This window comes from Brassica napus, chromosome C1 (genome assembly GCF_020379485.1).
Source record: "Brassica napus cultivar Da-Ae chromosome C1, Da-Ae, whole genome shotgun sequence".
NCBI lineage: Eukaryota > Viridiplantae > Streptophyta > Magnoliopsida > Brassicales > Brassicaceae > Brassica > Brassica napus.
In genome coordinates this window covers 1,096,132-1,116,323 of record NC_063444.1, presented here as the reverse complement: position 1 = coordinate 1,116,323, position 20,192 = coordinate 1,096,132, and the positions used below count along the sequence as shown (strand labels likewise).

The 20,192-nt window shown below is 33.8% G+C and overlaps 3 protein-coding genes across 4 annotated transcripts; 2 read left to right on the top strand and 1 right to left on the bottom strand.

Moving 5' to 3' along the window:
- Window positions 1-4,603: 4,603 nt before the first annotated feature.
- On the bottom strand, window positions 4,604-7,091 carry LOC125580854. The gene is made up of 9 exons (XM_048746104.1): window positions 6,906-7,091; window positions 5,978-6,251; window positions 5,784-5,898; window positions 5,590-5,692; window positions 5,400-5,482; window positions 5,194-5,305; window positions 4,961-5,118; window positions 4,772-4,892; window positions 4,604-4,672 (listed from the first exon to the last, which is right to left on the bottom strand). The coding sequence occupies exons 1-9, from the start codon at window positions 7,089-7,091 to the stop codon at window positions 4,604-4,606; spliced, it is 1,221 nt and encodes a 406-aa protein (XP_048602061.1).
- Window positions 7,092-11,536: 4,445 nt separating this feature from the next.
- LOC111201829 (patatin-like protein 1) lies at window positions 11,537-14,318 on the top strand. The gene is made up of 7 exons (XM_022694166.2): window positions 11,537-11,753; window positions 11,974-12,155; window positions 12,727-12,913; window positions 13,017-13,178; window positions 13,360-13,662; window positions 13,747-13,922; window positions 14,042-14,318. The coding sequence occupies exons 1-7, from the start codon at window positions 11,616-11,618 to the stop codon at window positions 14,118-14,120; spliced, it is 1,227 nt and encodes a 408-aa protein (XP_022549887.2). The 5' UTR covers window positions 11,537-11,615; the 3' UTR covers window positions 14,121-14,318.
- Window positions 14,319-15,931: 1,613 nt separating this feature from the next.
- LOC106438129 (patatin-like protein 1) lies at window positions 15,932-19,452 on the top strand. Of its 2 annotated transcripts, XM_048745030.1 has the most exons (7): window positions 15,932-16,111; window positions 16,391-16,572; window positions 16,985-17,171; window positions 17,304-17,465; window positions 18,530-18,832; window positions 18,917-19,092; window positions 19,169-19,452. In XM_048745030.1, exons 1-7 carry the CDS (start codon window positions 15,980-15,982, stop codon window positions 19,242-19,244), a joined length of 1,218 nt encoding a protein of 405 aa, XP_048600987.1. In that variant the 5' UTR covers window positions 15,932-15,979; the 3' UTR covers window positions 19,245-19,452. The 2 variants fall into 2 exon arrangements, with proteins under 2 accessions (XP_048600987.1, XP_048600986.1); XM_048745029.1 differs by having other exon boundaries at window positions 15,942-16,111; window positions 18,530-19,092.
- Window positions 19,453-20,192: the final 740 nt, after the last annotated feature.

The window sequence follows — 20,192 nt, the reverse complement described above, 5'->3', positions numbered from 1 at the left end:
CCCTTCTTAAAATCATCTAGCAGCTGGTCTAGTTTCATTTTGAAAACTCGGCACTCAATATCTGGTGTATCATTCGGGCTATCACCGCCGTATGCTGCTAGATGGTCTTTTATCTCTTTCCAATTTGGGTTTGCCGTCATTGTTATGAATAAATCTGGATTCCCAAACTGTCTGTATATTGCCATTGCGTCATGATATTTCTCAATCAAATAACGGGGCCCACTAGTAAAACTCGGTGGTAGAATAAATCTCTTACCAACCGTCCTTGCATCCGTGTCACCTTTTCCGACTGCTTCGCAAACATTACTGTATAATTCAGCCCTTAGAACGTCTTGATTGTTCCTATGCCATCGAAGACGATCTTCCTCGATCGCAGAATATACATCAACAACATATTGGTGGAGGAGGCGCCCAGACTTAATGATTGTCATTCCTTCTTTTAACCGAGTTTGTATTTGGGAGGCATAAAATTGCCGGATACTGAAAAATTTCCTTGTCCTCGAGCTTCATTCCTCTAAATGCAACGGAATTTCGGTATTGAAACCATACTCACCATAAGGGAACAAAAGTGGGTACTGGAGGCTCATGTATAGCGGATGATCATCTCGTATCTCCTTCAAATTAGTTGACTGAAACTGGACGACTATATCTCTCTCACATATAGTGTCTGACATGTCGCCAACAATAAGTCCAACAACCTCAGATGATTGAGGTAAGTCATATTGTTTGCCTTTCCCTTTATCATATATGAGACTGATCGTACTTCTCCGGAGTTCGCCTCATACCGATCTCGAACCCGCCTAAAAAACTTTGCAAGGAAATTGTTGGCATCCACCATTTCTATAAGGACTTTTAATGTGGCTTCGTCTGCTTTTCCTTCAGAGGTTGTTTGACCTAAAGCTTCCAGCTGATTCTTAAATTCGTTTGCCGTATCAAAAATATAGAGTTGTAGGTACTTGGGTGGTAAACCTGGCTTAGGAATGAGGGATCTGATACGGTGGTAAGTCTGCCCTTGAATACGGAATGTGAATGGCCCTCTGCCGAAAACAACATTGTAATCTATATTTGCTCCAATAGATGTAAAAGCTAGGAGGACATTGTAGACTCGGATTGTCTCGCGAAATTGTTTACATTGCAGTAGCTTTGCTAACACAGGTGGAGGTTGTCTCAGAGGCGGAAGCTTTATCTGTCCTTGGTTGCAACAAATGGTAAAGCGTAACTCCTTCGTTCTAGGGTCTCTTCCGGTGCTCTCGGACTGCCAGACTAAAGCACCACACGATGGACATTCTAAAATTGGGTTGTTTATTGCTTCAGAGGAGGATGACACATCTGAAGGGGCTGGAAAAATTAAATAGTCGAGACACGACTATTAGATGATTTAATAGTTATTTAGAACCAGTAGCAACTCCCTTATCAGTTAAGTGGTTAGTTGACCCAAGAAGATGCTTTTTTTTTATTTTGTGTTCAACATATTTCTCTAAACGACTCTTTAATAAAATTGTTTTCGTATCTATTTTCATATTTAAATTACAGGAAAAAGTTTCATTATAAAGTAAATATACAATTATACCTCTGGGGTTACCTAATCTGAATCTTATTGGTAAGAATTTAGAGGTCGGTATTTGGATCTAGTTTTAAAATTATGTAAAATAGTTGATAAATATTAATAAGTGGGAAAATAAAATTTTAAAATAGTTTGGAAAACTATTTTCAAATTAGGGGCAAAATTTTGGTAATAATATTTTGTTAAAATTCGGAAAAATTAAAAGCTCATGGAAAAAATATTAAAAAAATCGAATTTGAAAACATGTTATTTTAAAGTAATAGTTTAAGATTATTTTTTTTTAATTTTTTTATATATATTTAGGGTATTAGACAAAGTATGTAAAAAACATAAGAGATCTGGAACATTTGGGGTCAATTTTTGTGAACAAAACTCGTAAATTGTATATTTATGAGAATTGTCCATTTTAGTTTACTCTTTTAATAATTTAGTGATTTGTTTAATTTAACAAAAAAAGTAACGCACCTGAGAACTTAATATGATGCAAGTTCTACTGATGGTTTAATATGTAAACATATAATGTATCTAAAGTAGGAAAATATGTACCTTTTCCTTTAGCTCTGCCGATTTGATGATTTCGTGCGGGCGTAGCTGCGCTGGGTCCTATAAAAAAACTTGTTGTTGGTTACTCCACGTAATTTATTTATTTTATTGTGAAGCTGTAGTTGTATTATTTGATGCTTACCTTCTATCCTTCTTGATGTACGTTTTGATAGTAATATTGCCCTTCGCATGGCACGTGCATTTGTTCTTGCCACTGCATGTATTAAATTTAAATTATGTGTTAATAATCAGATAGTATATTTAACATAGAGAAAAATGTTATCATTTTGAATGTTTGTACCGTGTAACGCGCAAATGTCGCAGCCACCTATGGAGGGTAAAATGTTTTCCCATAAAAGCATTGTTAGTAAAATATTTGTGTCAACTTAGCATAATCACAAAACCATCACAAATATATTAATATATTATTTGTTTTTTGTGTGATATAGCTGGATAACTCACAGTCAAAGAATTGTGGGGGAAAATGTTGTCGCATAATTCCCGCAGCTGGAGCTGTTCGGGAAGAATTCGAATAAATAAATGATATCAGAAAAGTTGGATCAAGTAGTCGGGACATGTGTCTATTATGTTTGGGGTTTTTAATAAGTAAATAATATAGAACATTGATGGATTGAGTGATTGAATTTTGGGTATACCTTTCACTTTATTACGTACTCCTAGCGAGCGTCCACGTTTACGCTTCGGTGTGTTTGAACTCGATGACTCTGATATTGGAAAGAAGAATAATATTAATAAATAAAGTTATGATTATAAAGAGTACACAAATATATTAAATAATTGTAATACATAGAGAACTTGATAAATTAATAGGGTGTAAATTAAAAATAATTCTAAGGAGTAATGTCAACATTATGTAAAATTAGTTATTTATTATACATTATAATTCATTATTTGTCGAATAATAAGAACTAATGATGTTTTATTTAGAAAATGTAGAATTTTAATATGTTGTTGTATAATTAATACTGTACATTTTTTTTGTTATAGTTGTATAAATCTTTGTTGCTGCTGTAGGAATTTGTGTGTAGGATTTCGTTGTAAGTCTAAAAATATTTAATTATTTACTTTTAAAATTTGCAAAATAATATTAGAGATTACAAAATTAGCAAAATAATTCTGCAATATTTTGTTATGCAAAACAATATTTAATTCTTAACAACACGTTATCTTGGGATATTTAAAAATGGTGAAGAGGTTCCACATGTTTCTTTAATAATATAATACCAAAATAAATGTGGTTTATTTCATAATAAGTATTTTAAAATAAAAAGCATCTTCTACATAATAGGAAAGCTACATTTGCAAACAATTATAGTGATGAAATATATCTATAAGAATAATGTATATATTTGTTATTATTAGAGTTTTGGATGAAAGTATTAAATTAATATAACAATACTAATAATGTTTTTATTCAAAATGAATTTATATTTTCAGAATACCTCCTAGAAGTGGAGGATCTTGGGAGGAAAGTTTGACGTGTTGTGAGAGAACTGTTAATTTAACAAAATGAAGAATATGAAAACAAATAATCTTCGCACTTTATAAACCATTCCTTAAACAAAAAAAATCACTTACACGGATTACTTTTCAAAAGAAAGAAATGACACGAATAGATAGGAATGAAAAGCAATGAGTGGATGGTGAAATTCTTCAAACTGTGAAGCGGTGGATCTGTGTTTTTGAGATTACAATAGTTGATGTTATTTTGCAGGAAATATGTTTAATGTCGTTAGTCATTTGACTTAATGGCAGAATATATTTTATTTAATTCTCAATAAATGCATTAGATATTATTTGACTCATAATTTACATTCAAATATTTGACCACACATATATATCTTGACAATGTATACGAATCAGTATGCAGCTAATATTACAGTTGCTTTAATTACGTATACGTACGTCGAAGAATATGAGTATAACAATTAATAGCATGGACATAAACCAATCCATGCATGCATACGGTTCATAAGTACGTGTACGTATGTAAAATGCATGCTGATCAAACAAATTTAATAAGTTAGGAATGAAAACCAAACAACTTAATATGATAATGCTGATCATTCTTAAACTTAACTTCATAACAAAGCTATGAATAAAAACCAAACAACTCAAATAGGAAACCAAACCATAACGTGTTTCCAATACTAAACTGTCTTAGCAAGAAGCAAAAACAAACTGATGAAAGAAACATAAGTAAACTGTTATTAGAGAATCATCCGAACTGACTATTTTGCATGTGCTATAGTCACTACGCTTGGCACGCTTTGCTTTCTTCTGGACGTCAATAGCTGAAGCACCACCACCACTACTCGCAGCCAACTCTGTGTTCTCCACTTCAGTTCCTGGTAGCGTCTTGAGTGGGGGATTTTTTGGTGGTAATTCGGCTGGTGAGACTATCTTCGTAGCGGTCAAGGACAGACGGATAGGAGTGAAGTTGTAGTGAGCCACCTTAATCCTGAATTTCTTTGTCTAGCCTATTGTATCAATAAAACACTGTGGCAGTGGAACTTCAAGCTCAGCCGCATCTCCACCATTTTCCTAATATAACGGAATACATTTATCAATTTGGTAGACTATATGATTTAAATAAGTGTCAAGATTATGGAAATTATAACTTATCAACAGAACAACAATTACCTGAACATAAGCGTCGATCAACTCTGTTGCTTTCCTCCCTGTGAGATCTTTCCCAGCATCTCCGAGAATGATGAACGTGCACTGCTCATCATTATCATAGACAGACAGCTCCACGCGATAGCTGTATTAAAACCAAGTGATTAGTATATACATTCTCGATTGAAAACATATTTTAACGGAGAAACTTACTTGGCTACTGCAGTAGCATTTTCATTCCCGCATTTTGGACAAAGCAATATTGTCGGCCCACGGTTTAACTTGGTCTGGCAATCCTTGCAAGCAATGTAATACCACTCAGTGCCAAGCTTGACATCATCAATTGTGGCATTGCAGTCAAAGTAGGCAACCTGAAGTCCCATCTCAAAGGTAGTCAGCAACTACTTTGAGAAAAGTGTTTGATTCTAATAACGGAATGGGATTACCTGAGCAGGCTGATGCTTGAGAAAGGCGGCAATCTCACTTATTGTGAGAGTCTCAGCTTTGACAACCTCAACAGGGTTGACCAAAGAAGTCACAAAAGGGTTCGTGGTTAACCTTGCAAAGAATTTAAAATCAGGTGATCATCAAAGGTGTTAAACACATAATAGACTAATCTAAAGATTGTTTCTAAAAAAAATAATGTACTAACCAGGCCAAGTATTCCTTGGTGGGGTCAACCTCTTCATCGAAAAACACTCTTGAAGAGGACATTGAACTTAGGCATAATTTTCCCTGTCAATATAGAAACAGTTAGTGGTAGGTTTATCTAACTGAGTGTGAGTGATCAGGAATTCTTATATTGAGTGGGAGAGATTACCACCGAGTCTCTTAGGATTGACCGTTGTGACCAATAGAACAGTTGGAGTGGCTGCGCTTGCGTCAAACTTCAAGCGAAAACTTTCAGCGGCCTCGTCCCATAGATAGACGTTAATCACTGGACCGCTGCAGTTAACAAATAGTAGATGTTTGGCTTATGTAAGAATCATAAATTAGAAAATGATATGTAGGTATTGATTGAACTACAACAGCTTACTCTTTAAGCTGCAAATGGACCATCACTTTCCGAGAAGCTGAGTCTTCATTGGTGCACAAAACCGGACGCTGATGGAGAACCTGGCCATCAACCAGCTTAAGGTGGCCAACAACATCTACAACATACAGTAACACGCAATACAAAGTTAACCGCTTGAAATGGTTAAACATGATAAGAAAATATTTAAACCTTACCGTGAAGATCCCCTCTGAAATCGCAGTTGGCTTCAAAATCTGAAAAGGAATGCACCATGAAGCGCTCTGTCAAAATGCCTTCAATGTTTTCTTCAACCTTCGACAGGGCAGAGGCGTGGGAGATGCAAATCACCAGCCTCTGATCAGCAACATTGTACATCACCTTGTTGTTGGACGCGTAGAAGTTTGTCAGTGTGTAGATTCTACCACGCTGGAGCTCTTTCTCATACTGGTTGCGACGGTTCTGACCGATGAACCCCTGAGCTAAAGTTCCCTACAGAACAGAGAAACAATACTGAGTCAGTTGAATAGTTAAAGTACAGTGCAATTAGAAAGAAATAAGGCAACGACAAAAAATTTGCAGTTAGAAACATATAAGGCAACCAAAACAAAATTTCCAGTTTCAGTTTTACTCAAACCCATGTTCTATACTAATCTAATCTACACGACAGCACTATCAAGTGGTTAATGAGACATGAAAACTCTATATTTAAGCACTATCAAGTTTCAACACGCTATATAATATAATTTCAAATAAATAAATCAGGTTTTTTCCAATAAATCACCCCAATATATACGCTAATCTAATGAGACATGGACATACGCTAAATCAAGTTTTTATCAAAGACATGAACAACAATAAGACCGAAAAACAAATATGGGTTACGCTTATATATTTTTAAAAAAAAAAATCAGGGTTTTTCCAATAAATCACCCCAATATATACGCTTATCTAATGAGACATGGACATACGCTAAATCAAGTTTTTTCAAAGACATGAACAACAATAAGACAGGAAAACAAATCTGGGTTACGCTTATATAATTTCAAATAAATAATTCAGGTTTTTTTCCTAATAAATCACCCAAATATAGACGCTAATCTAATGAGACATGAAGATACGCTAAATCAAGTTTTTTTCCAATACCTCCGCATCGATCATAAGCATCTCGATCCCAAGAAGGATCCATGGTCCTCCTTTGACATTCTTGTGAGCATCCCATAAATGAAGAAGCCGAAACTGCATGGTGGAATCTCCGGGTCCCGGTGAAACTTGTCGGAAGAGGAGGGGAGGAGAAGATTCGCTGGTGCGGATTGCGGTCTCTTTCGACATGATTAGGGTATAGAGCTAATGATCTGAGGTAAGAGAGATAAGGGTATGATCTGAGGTAAGAGAGATAAGGGTATAAATAGGGATCTAGATATAAGGCGGAGGGGGGATGTGGAAGGTCCGTAGGGATCTTGAATGGAGGCTTTAAGGGAGACAATTGAAGTTCCAGCCCTTTTATCGGAGGCGTTTTGCGGAAACATTTGGGGGAGACGAAGAGAATCGCCATGCGGGAAAGAGAAATGGGGGAGACGGCGATTAGGGTTATTGAGAGGATGAGAAAGCTTTGGTTTTAGTTTTACCAATACGGCGATTAGGGTTAATGGGCTGGGCTGCGAGAAAGTGAATTATTTGGCCCACGGGCAAATTTACGGAGACGGAGATTGAGTAAGCGCAAACGAAGCCCGATCGTATTTCATGGAATTTTAATTGGAAGCCCAATTCGCCAGTGACATGGCAGTATGATAGGTGGGGATTATTTTGCCCATGTGGCACCCCTAATAACCTCCAAAATTAAGTCCTTTTATATAGTAGGATGTAATATTATTATGTACCTGGACCCTACTAATATTAGATATGTTGGTTAAAAACAGACGAAAATTATATATGCCTATTATAAATGTAAGGTTGGAGTGTGGGGGTCCCATAAGCCATACTCTATGCATTCAAACAGAACATAGTTACGGAATTCAACTTTCTTCCATGTTATTACACTCTAGTGAAACAATCTATTTTTCAAATCAGAAGAATCATATCAAAATAATTTCGTATATATATGATTTGACTATACCTAGCTAGGATAAAACACAAAATAATTAGCCACGAATACCGATCGAGTATCAAGTTAGAATGTAACCCAGTGATCTAACAATAAAAAATTCCTAGTAATTAGAAAAATGTTTAGTGAATGCACATATAACTAAGAAAAAAACTACTCGAACGTGCACCATTCAATCGTAAAGAGCGATAATACAATGTAAGGCATGCGTCTCAGCCATCCAAATCATTATTTCCTCTTCTTTATATATTAAGGTTTTTTATTTACCCCAACACATATTACGACAGTGTACATCCAGCTAAAAACACTGTGACGCAAACTGAAAATGTATCATATAAAGATGTAAACTGTAGTTCAGTGACAAAAAAAAAGATTTGAACTGTAGAGTTAGAATATTGGTGTATAGAAAACTTATCACATTTATTATGGTTTGCCATTTATTGCAATAAATTCTACTATATATTGCATCAATCATAAACTTGAACATTCCATCTGAAATGAAATGGTATATAAATGCAAAATTAATAACCAAATCAATGTAATGGGATATCTCGATTTTACAAAAATATGAAGGTAATGCATCAAACTATAAACAAATGGTCCGAACTCCAAAACTGAACGTAAATAATACCCTTCTGCTTTTCTTTTCCGTTTTTTTCTTACTCTGCTTTACTTTTGGGCTGGACCCAGACACTGTGGTCCCTGGGCCTAGACTTAACCCAACGATCAAAGACGTAAAACATGAATTATATATTAGAATTTTATAATAACGATTATATACGGTCAGCTATTATACAAAGGGCGACGAAAAAACACTGTTTATTTATATTTTTCCTTCAAATTGGAAAAACAATGATATAAAATTCCTGCTCGCATTTACATCACAAAAGGTCGACGTCATTCATTTCCCAATATGTAATATCGAAACAAGAATTTTTCGGAATTTAATTAATAAACATTTTAGACAAATTTCTTTTGTCAATTTCCTTCTATGGACCATTCTCGACGTAAAGTGAATTACTATGAATGAATCCAAAATGAATAGATTTGTTTGCAGTAGTCTTCTATAAGTGACAAGATTATTATTCTTTTATTTGAAAATATTTGCTCTTTCAAATAATATACTGCACATCTTATAGATGTAATAATATTACATATCATGTATCCATTTCCATTTTAAATTTCGATTATATGAAAAGTAGGTATTTTAATTTGACAGCAACAGAAGAATAAGTAGTAGCATACTCATCCGAGACGAGAACAAGAACAACTCATTTAGAGATTAGAATCATTACCACTACAAACTGAACATTGTAAGACAAGTAATGATCAATTTTTTTATGAATAACAAAGTTCTAATGTAAAGTTATAATACTACTCATCAACCCAATTACTACTCGAAAGTCTTCAATCTTCTATACACGACTCGAATCCAACACCTTCGATATTATGACGCATGCTAACTATGCTGTCTGTTTCTCGATGGTGTTATTAGTTATTAGTCCACATATTCATCTCTCACATGAGAATTCGACTCTTAGACAAGTTAGGCTCGTGACATTGACCGACTATAGATGCAAAAGTAAACCATCAGTTTCTATCACATTGTAGTATTGTACTATAAATCTAACATTAAACGATAAGATCCACACATTTGTAACCAAAGTTCAACAAAACTCTGCATTTGTTCGAAAAAAAAGTCGAGGACTCTTTCCAATACATAGATCATCTTGTTTTTGTTTTATACAAAATATAATTCAAAATTTTGAGTATCAATGAAATTAAATAAAACATAATCAGTTTACTATAATCATTCTTGTATGATCATAACATGCTATTTATATTGACGTAATAAATATATTAGATGTCACATAACTGTTTGTCTCTATGATCATCTAGCCTTTTCCCATTACATGCCATTAATGGACCTATGTGGTGCTGATAGCAACGTACAACCATGACATCTCATGAGAGGATCCTAACACAACTAAAACATAAACTTGCTCTTGTGAATATTGTAATCTCATATAAGGTGACCTATATAGCTCCTTTTCTCTTCTTGCCACATTTATACACATAAAATTAGCTCATTTTCATTGATCGGTCCCCAAGTTTTCAATGATTGGTCAATTTTTACTCCCTTTTGATAAGTAATATTGTGGTCCAATAAGACAAGTGAATAGGGTCCATTTGGGGCTAGCGTACGTGGTATATCGCATGTTCACTATCACTTATGAACGCATGAGAGTGAAATTACATGCCAAAACCTAAATATACACTTGTATATGTATATTTTTTTGTCAATGACTCGATATATTATTTTGATCACATATTTTGTCAAAAATTGTTTGTTTTCTATCATTAGGCCCAAAGAATGTTTTGTATCTGTTTTTTTAAGGTCCTTTTTGTTAAAGTATTAATTCGTTATTCAAAATACTATAAAGCTTGTTTTTATCAACATTAAAATTTTTCTTCTTTATACAATTTGAGAATTTAATAAAGTAATTATGACGATGTCAAATAAAATAAAGTAATTATGACATGGTGGATAATAATTAAAAAATTGAACAAATGGTTATAAACTACTTGGAAATAAATGAAGGAAGTTACATCTTTATCATAAAGCTGTAATGCCTCGGTGTGATTGAACAGCCAAAGATAAGGAAAGAGTACCGTGGTCATTGGTCAACGTCAGCTTCCCTTAAATCGGAAAGTGTGATTTGCACACTTATAAATGATCACTAGTCCTTTTAACAATTTCATAGTTAGCAAACGTAATTACAGAAAAAAACGTAATTACAGAAAAAAACGTAATTTCAGAAAGAACGTTCAAAGTGGACTAGTGGATCATCCCCATTTTCATATCTATGGGCCCTTAATTAGCCGAAAACATTTAGGCCCAAATAACGATGAAGCCCAATTTAAAATTGGATAGTTTGGAATACACGTGTAAGTGAAGATAACCAGCAATCTCAACCGCCAATGTTTATAAATCAAACCGGATATGAACCAAATGCTTTACTAGGTTTGTTGTGTCAAATGTTTTTGACTTTTGACCAATCTGATTATGGATTGAAGAATGTTAAATAAAAGAAAAAGAAAAGATTTTAATTTTTTTCTTATTTATAAAGCTAACAAATCAAGCCTAAAGCAAACCAGGGAAGTGAAGAAATATGAACTTAATATATCTTTGCTAAATCAAATTGGTTATAAAATTAGTTTTAGAAGTAATTTAGAGAATCAAATCCAGATTGTATGACAGGTATAGTCAGAACAAGTCTGGATAGGCAGGGAGATGTGTACTCCTAACAAATCCAAAAGTACGAAACTCAATTATTAAAGAATCAAATAATTGAGTTTAAATATTGCTAGCTATTTTGTTATTGGGAAAGTCCACAAAACAATATTTCGGTCTTACTTAGCATTACCTATTACAATATTTTCTCGTAAATTAAGTTTAAATATGACAGCTCAAGCTCGACACTGACAGTCTCTAAATTACATTAAACAATACAATCCCAAAGAAATTATAAACTACAATCATGAATTGCACGAAATGTATGAAAGATTTGCACGAAATGTATGAAGAAAAAGTCTCACCAAATAAATTATGTGTCTTTGAAAAGATCCTACACGTAAATTTGTGTATTTATACCTATACGAGAAAGCATATCAAATATATAGTTGCAACAATCTTATACCAAAAAAAAAAACAATTTCTGAATTATTATCTTCTATATAGATCAGCTTTCATGGAAGATGGCTCGTCCTGTAAGAGAAACAAACCGCCTTCATGGGGAAAACTCGTAACAATCCTCAGCCTCGACGGCGGCGGGGTCCGAGGAATCATCGCCGGAGTCATCCTTGCTTATCTAGAAAAACAACTTCAGGTTTTCATTTTAAACAACTTTACGTTATATCATATGTAGCCGATATTTTATATATATTTAAGCATATATCTAACGGTAAATCATGTAAAATTCATAAAATGGTTATTTTAGCCCGGTTTAAATGTAAACTCTAGATGCGATTAGTTAAAGAGATGTGGACATTTTAACATTTTTTTCAAAAGATAGTAGTATGGACTCATTAATTATTATATGTATATAGGAGATCGACGGAGAAGACGTGAGACTAGCTGATTATTTCGACGTGGTATCAGGGACTAGTACCGGTGGTCTCATGACTGCCATGTTGACTGTACCGGGCGAGAATGGACGGCCTCAATTAGGGGCCAAGGACATTGTTCCCTTTTACCTTGAACATTGTCCCAAAATATTTCCACAGCCCGAGTAAGAAAACAATAGTTATGCATATTAGTTACAGATTCGCAATGAGTATTAAAAATGTCAAATGAGTAAATTCTATGTTTCTTTTAACCAATTATTTTGGTAAAGAAAGCAATAAATTAAGGATATACACATAAAAAATTAATTACGTAGTCAAACCAACAATAGGTGTAAGCTCATTATAAAATGGAAAATCTAATAATAAACTTTATCAAACAAACAATAATATATGAATGATTTATCTCTTCTTTGAACACAAACTTACTTTCACTCATACTTAAACTTCTTTAATACAATAGGTAGAAGGAATTATCCATCCTCTTTGGCAATAAGCATATATAACATACAAAACATATGAATGATTTATCATTATAGAATAAATGGGCCCTAAGTTATCATCTGCTTGTGGACAAATGAATTGTTCTCTTTGTGTTTGTAACAAAATGCAAATACTCAGATCATAACATAATGATGACATTATACCGCTTGATTGCATTCTACAAATGATTTTTTTTCCCTTTAATGAGCATATACTATGATTCCATGTGGCAATTAAAAGTCATTCTAAATGCAGAGGCTTGGCTGCTCTGTTACCTAAGCTTCCAAAGCTTCTGTCTGGTCCAAAGTACAGCGGAAAGTATCTACGTAAGCTACTAAGTAAGCTTCTTGGAGAGACAAAACTTCGCCAGACAGTCACAAACGTTGTCATCCCTACCTTCGACATGAAGAAACTCCAACCCACCATCTTCTCCTCTTACCAGGTTCCATCTCTCTTAATAACACATATATAGAGTCTAATGGTCTTATTTCATATAGCTCAATCTAACGGTAATAGTTAAATTTCCTTGTACCGTGTTGTTGAAGGCATTGGTTGACCCTAGCTTGGATGTCAAGATATCAGACGTATGTCTTGGCACATCGGCTGCTCCCACTTTCTTTCCTCCTCATTACTTTTCTAATGAAGATAGTCAAGGCAAGACGTCTGAGTTTCACCTCGTTGATGGCGCGGTCACGGCTAATAACCCGGTATAAAACAATCCTAACAATGTGAATGTTCTTTTTTTTTTTTTTTTTTTTTGAACACATAACAATGTGAATGTTCACATATTACATTTTAAAATAAATTGACAATGAATAGAGTGTTATCAATATCTTTATCAAGATCATTTAATTAATTCTCGTGTGTTTGTGTTTGTGTTTTTTATAGACTTTGGTGGCCATGACTGCTGTGACTAAGCAGATTCTGAAGAACAATCCTGATATGGGTAAGCTCAAGCCATTAGGTTACGATAAGTTCCTAGTTATATCGATAGGGACAGGAACTTCAAAAAAAGAGATGAAGTATAGCGCCAAAAAGGCTGCAAAATGGGGAATCATATCTTGGTTATATAACGATGGATCTACTCCAATATTAGACATGGTCTCGGATTCAGGCCGTGACATGATCCATTTCCATAGCTCAGTTTTGTTCAAAGCCCTCCAATCTGAGGATAAGTACCTCAGAATCGACGTAAGCGCCATGACATATAATATATCAAAAATTGCCACTGATCGTTTACTTTATGTGATTTCGTATGTGTGCGCTTAATTGTAGGATGATACACTGGAAGGAGATGTAAGTTCGATGGATCTAGCGACAAAATCTAACTTGGAGAATCTTGTGAAGATTGGAGAGAAGGTGCTGAAAAATAGAGTCATGCATATGAATATCGACACTGGTGTCTATGAACCCATTACTGAAAATATCACCAATGAGGAAGAACTCAAAAGGTAATCTACAACTTAAAAAACCTCCAAATTTTCGTTTTATGACTTGAGTCGTAAGTAATCTTATTTGTTTTTGGTGGATCTTAGTGTTTGATGTGTGATATCAATTTGGTAATATGCAGATTTGCGAAAATTCTATCTGATGAAAGAAGATTAAGGAGAATGAGAAGCCAAACAATGGTTCAAGATCCATCAAACTGATCTTAATGAATAATATGTGGAAGACAGAGATATATGAAAATGATCTTTGTGTGTGTGTGATACTCGGCTATCTTTTGTGTGTGATTACTCGGCCATCTTTTGTGTGATTACTCGGCCATCTCTCTTGACAAAGATCTATGAATAACGTGACTTTTTTTAATTGAACATTTTTTTGTACTTTTCTTCCAGCAAGTTGAATATTTGTTATCCTCTAAAATAATTAAATTTTTTTGGTCCAGTACCACAAATCTGTATCTAAACCGAGAAGCTCACTGGACTTAATATTGGCTATTTCCTTTTTAGTATAAAAGGCTAACTAAGCTTGAAGCAAACCAAATAAGTAAAGTTGAAATTTGATGAAACAGAAGAAGAAAATCCAAATTCAGTTTGGTTTGACAGACGCCTTTAAAACAAATCCGGATAGTGGATCGAGAGGAGAAATGTGTCGTAGCAAATCCCAAAAATCCAAATTCAGTTTTGAAGTTTTGGATGCAAAATTCGTTGGCACATGCAAAGTCCACAACAGAAAGTATTTAAATTAGGATCTAAAATTATATATTGGAATTAAACTAATTAAGCTTATGACAGCTCAAGCTCGACGTCACTGAAAATTAAATGAACGATATGTTTTCTTATTCGAAAGAACTTCCAAATTTTTGTTTATGTGTTTCTTGGATTGCAAGTAATCTCATTGTTTGATGTTGATTTGTTTTTTTTGTCTGTCTTGTTGTTTGATGTCTGATATCAATTTGGTAATGCAGATTTGCGAAAATTCTATCTGATGACAGGAGAATAAAAGCGAGAAAATGATTAAAGATCCATCAAACTGATCGTTATAAACAATAATATGGGAAGACTAATATATGATATGATCTTTGTGTGTGTTTAGATGGCCATCTTTTTGTGTGTTTACTGATACTCCGCCATCTTTTTGTGTGTGTTTACTTGGCTATTTTTTGTGTGTTTTTTTTACTCGCCCTCTTTTGTGTGTGTTTACTCCGCCATCTTTTATGTGTGTTTACTTGGACATCTTTTTGTGTGTTTTTACTCGGCCATCTCTGTGTGTGTTTACTCGGCCATCTCTTCTAACAGAGAACTATGAATAATGCGATTTTCGGTTTGAATAATTTTGTTGTTGTAAGAATCATGATTAACTAAGCTTGAAGAAAATCAAATAAATCACTAGTCATGATTCTTGACATTTTATTTCCAATCAAATGAATAATTTTTTCAAATAATCATTCATTATAAAATTAAAGTTTGAATTTGATGAACATGAGAGAAAATATTGCTGGAAAAAGGAAAACAACAAAAAGCTAATTTTGAGATCATCTTCTCAACGAATTGACAGATGCCTTTAAAATAAGTCCGGATAGTGGACCGAGAGGAAAGATGTGTCGTATCAAATCCAAAAAAAATCCAAATTCAGTTTTGAAGTTTTGGATGCAGAATTCGTTGGCTGGTTCTTTATTGCAAAGTCCACAAAAGCAAATATTCGAATCTTGATTAAGATTTATATATGCAGTTACTTCCCGTAAGTTAAGCTTAAGACATGTCAAGCTCGATGACACTGAAAATTGTATATAAATTATCTTATTCCAAAAAAAATGAACTACAATTCTGATTAGCTCGAAATTTATGAAGAAAAGCCTGACCAAATAAAATTATTTCTTAGAACCCTTGACACGTAAAATTTTGCATGTTTTTTTTTTATAAAAAAAATTGCATGTTTATATATATATGCAAACATACAAGAAAAGACACAGCATCGACGCATCAATCTTCACGTCCAAAATATTCACCAAATTTTATTTATAATCTTCTTCTTGTTTTTTTATAAATAAGATCGTTCAACTATCATGGAGTCGTCCTGCAAGAAAAACAAACCGCCGTCTTCCGGATCACTCGTAACCATCCTCAGCCTCGACGGCGGTGGAGTCAGAGGAATTATGGGCGGAGTGATCCTTGCGTATCTAGAAGAGCAGCTTCAGGTTTGTATCTATTGATTATATGTTAACTTTTTTCTTTCCTTTTTCAAATATATATGCCATATTACATATATTTAATATATAGATAGTTCAACTACATAATTTTCAAACATATAAGCAGCAGAATAAAAATTATATAGATTACTTCCAAGATAGTTCAACTACAAAATTCCTTTTGCTTGTTATATTATTTTCGAGCTATTCAATATACCTTATATTGTTAGTTTACAAAAAAAAAAATATATACCTTATATTGTTCAATTTTGCCGGTATATATACAAGGCCCTCGATGGAGAAGACATGAGGCTAGCAGATTACTTCGACGTGGTAGCCGGAACTAGCACAGGTGGCCTCATGACGGCCATGTTAACTGTACCAGACGAGACCGGACGTCCTCATTTCTCGGCCAAAGACATTGTTCCGTTTTATCTTCAACATTCTCCCAAAATATTTCCACAGCCCGGGTAAGCAAATAATATACAATTATATATCACAAACGCCGATCATAAATTTTACAACTTAAAAAACGTATAGGTATGCTCAACGTATTAAAAAATTATATATTGCAGGTTATTTACGAAATATAAAATTAAATAAAAACACAAGTAGAGGTCAATCGTTGTATTTTACCTTGCCGTTTATATTTTACAGTTCACAACGATATATGGACAATGTAATTGAAAAAAAAATCAAAAACAAAACACCGTATGTTGTAAATTTCAACGTAAACGTGTTAAAAAGCTTGTAACTTCTATAAAATAAAACACAAAGAATGGATAATTTTAGAAATTTCATTTCATTTTTCTAATGAACACTTGTCATTTATATAAAATTCCATGTTGAGATATATAAAAGACATTCTAGTGAAAAATGCAGAGGATTGACTACTCTGTTACCTAAGCTTCCAAAGCTTTTGTCTGGTCCAAAGTACGATGGAGTGTATCTACGGAATCTGCTAAATAATCTTCTCGGAGAGACGAGACTTCACCAGACAGTCACAAACGTTGTCATACCCACCTTCGACATGAAGAAACTACAACCCACCATCTTCTCCTCTTACCAGGTAATTTCCCACTCATCTCTCTTCTTAACATAACACGTATATAAACTATACAATCAAAAGTTATTGTTTCATTAACATCGAGCTAAGTAGCTAACAGTAATAGCTAACTTTCTTTGTAACGTCTTGTTGAAGGCATTGGTTGACCCTAGCTTGGATGTCAAGATATCAGACATATGCATTGGAACATCGGCTGCTCCTACTTACTTTCCTCCTCATTACTTTCAAAATGAAGATATTCAAGGCAAGACGTCTGAGTTTCACCTAGTTGATGGCGGTGTTACTGCTAATAACCCGGTAAACACACAACCTTCTTAGCAGTTTCTAGATACTGAAAAAAAAATCGAAGAAGAATGCAAAAAAAAACGCTTTTTGACTTTATTAATTAGGTTTCATTTTGCATATTTGGAGAGCATGTAGTCAGATAAGTGTTAAGACATGTAACTAATTTTATTGTGTTTGGTTTTGTGTCAAGTTTGGAGGAAACCTAAGTAGTATAATAGTTTCTCTCTTCTTATTAACTTAACCAATAGGCTTATTTATACAAATACATAACTTGTCTAACAAGTTCTCTCCTCTTATGAACGAACCCTTCTGATTCATGCTCAAAGTACACAGCAACATCATCAAAACATCACTCCGTCGGATCCGTATATATCCATCGGAATCTTCAATCTTCAATGATCTTCGTGACCACCATCAGATTTGTAATAGATAGATAATCACATGAAGATCTGAAAAAATATTTCACAAGTGAATATGAACGGGTCGTCAATGATCCGTGCTCATATCCACACAGTCAGTGTCTTTAAACATTGAAATACATAGCCATCTTGTAGTATGAGACTTCTCCCTCTTTTTTTTTTTTCATAATAGCAAAAGCAAAACCAAAAGAAAATAAATCAAAGAATAAGAAAACAAAAAACCATAATTATGTTAATCAAAGTCGTCATAACATATAAAACTTCAAATGTGAAAACCAAATTTTTTTTTTTCTTTTTTTTTTAGAAAAGAATAAGAAAACCATAACCCACTTGGATCTTTGGCTCTGATACCATGTCAAGTTTGGAGGAAACCTAAGTAGTATAATAGTTTCTCTCCTCTTATTAACTTAGCCAATAGGCTTATTTATACAAATACATAACTTGTCTAGCAAGTTCTTTACATAATAAAATAGAAAGTCTAACTTATACATTAATGCTAACTTTCCTAATAGTTACATGAAAATATATTTTAGGTGATCTCGTAATCACCTAGATCTCCTAATATTTTGCTATAGACTCTGCTGGTCATAACAGCTGTCACTAAGCAGATTGAATCCTGACATGTACCTAATTTTATTGTGTTTGGTTTTGCTATAGACTCTGCTGGCCATGACAGCTGTCACTAAGCAGATTGTGAATGATAATCCTGACATGGGTGAGCTCAAGCCGTTAGGTTACAACAAGTTTCTCGTTGTGTCGATAGGAACAGGGTCTGCACAAAAGGAGAAGAAGTATAGCGCAAGAAAGGCTGCAAAATGGGGAATCATATCTTGGTTATATGACAACGGATCTACTCCTATATTAGACATTACCATGGAATCAAGCCGCGACATAATTGATTTCCACAGTTCTGTTGTGTTCAAAGCCCGACAATCCGAAGACAAGTATCTCAGAATCGATGTGAGAGCGACACATGAACATAAATTTAAATTTGTTACTAATCATTTAATATACGCAATTTTTTATGCATCAAATTGTTTGCAGGATGATACATTGAAAGGAGATGCAAGCTCTATGGACTTAGCAACAAAATCCAATTTAGAGAATCTTGTGATAATTGGAGAGAAGATGCTGAAAAACAGAGTTGTGCAGATGAACATCGACACTGGTGTATATGAACCTGTTCCTGGAAACGTTACCAATGATCAAGAACTCAAGAGGTAAATTTCAAAATTTGTTGATCGATTTCTTGGATCAAATCTCATCCAATCGTTTTGAGTAATGGTTAAAATGCAGGTTTGCGAAAATTCTCTCGGATGAAAGGAAATTAAGGATGCAAAGCGAGGCAATGCATAAAGTTTCATCAAGTTGAATGCAGCTTGATGATCGCTCGTGCTTTTGTTGTGTTTAGTTACATTAAATAAAAATACTAGCTACTAGTAGTACGAATAATTTGCTTTACAAATAATAGTAAAAATAAAATTAATAGTAGTAATTAGAATAGGTTTACTGTAGAAGACAACTTTGATGATCCTTTGCTCATGTGTTCAACAAATACCAAAATGGACAACTCTATGATCTTATATATAACCCGTACAAAAATTGGAACGTTCTTAAGAGGATGTTCAGTGTTCAAGAACTTGACCCCTTCAAGACCCGTGACCAAAAAATAAACGACCATAAGAAAACTCATATATAAATGTTATACGCCAAAGCGTATTAATTATCTATTAAAACGGTCATAAGAAAACTCATATATGTATATTACACGCCAAAGATTATGAATCACTTATTTTATCATAAAATTAATTAGGTACTAATTAAAAAATGAAAAGGTCAATTAAAGGAAACTAGATGCGTGAAGAATTGCATAAGAGGGCGTGGATGGGTAAGGTAATATCGAATGATTAAGATTACATTTGTATTTATTTTTGTAATTAACGCGAAAACATTTGACGTACGGCCGGATATCGCACGCAAACGTGGACCATGTATACATAATGTACTACGGCATGGACAGAAATAAAATACTGAGAATCGATGTTTTACTTTTTTTTGTAAAAGAAATCGTTGTATCACTTGGTAACACTTGAACTTCAACATAGTTGAAGACAATATACTATCAACTTATCAAGTATATATAAAACAAACCCGACATCCTCAGATCAAGAACACCAAATATACAAATCATATATTTGTCGAAATTTGAATTTTTATTTTAGTTCAAACTCGTAAACAGCATGCAGTACTTTAAACATATATTTCTTAAAACTTGGACTTCGAATTAAAATTTGACTTTTATTGCTTGGTATTTTGATTT

Bases quoted from the DNA above. Each gene is read 5' to 3' on its own strand.
- LOC106438129 (XM_048745029.1), top strand. From the start codon at position 15,980: ATGGAGTCGTCCTGCAAGAAAAACAAACCGCCGTCTTCCGGATCACTC. The intron at 17,172-17,303 runs GTAATTTCCCAC...GTCTTGTTGAAG, and splicing joins CCATCTTCTCCTCTTACCAG to GCATTGGTTGACCCTAGCTT. The intron at 17,466-18,529 runs GTAAACACACAA...GTTTTGCTATAG, and splicing joins GTGTTACTGCTAATAACCCG to ACTCTGCTGGCCATGACAGC.
- LOC125580854 (XM_048746104.1), bottom strand. From the start codon at position 7,091: ATGTCGAAAGAGACCGCAATCCGCACCAGCGAATCTTCTCCTCCCCTC. The intron at 6,252-6,905 runs GTATTGGAAAAA...TCTGTTCTGTAG, and splicing joins TGCTTATGATCGATGCGGAG to GGAACTTTAGCTCAGGGGTT. The intron at 5,899-5,977 runs GTAAGGTTTAAA...TGTATGTTGTAG, and splicing joins TTTCAGAGGGGATCTTCACG to ATGTTGTTGGCCACCTTAAG.
- LOC111201829 (XM_022694166.2), top strand. From the start codon at position 11,616: ATGGAAGATGGCTCGTCCTGTAAGAGAAACAAACCGCCTTCATGGGGA. The intron at 11,754-11,973 runs GTTTTCATTTTA...ATATGTATATAG, and splicing joins ATCTAGAAAAACAACTTCAG to GAGATCGACGGAGAAGACGT. The intron at 13,179-13,359 runs GTATAAAACAAT...TGTTTTTTATAG, and splicing joins CGGTCACGGCTAATAACCCG to ACTTTGGTGGCCATGACTGC.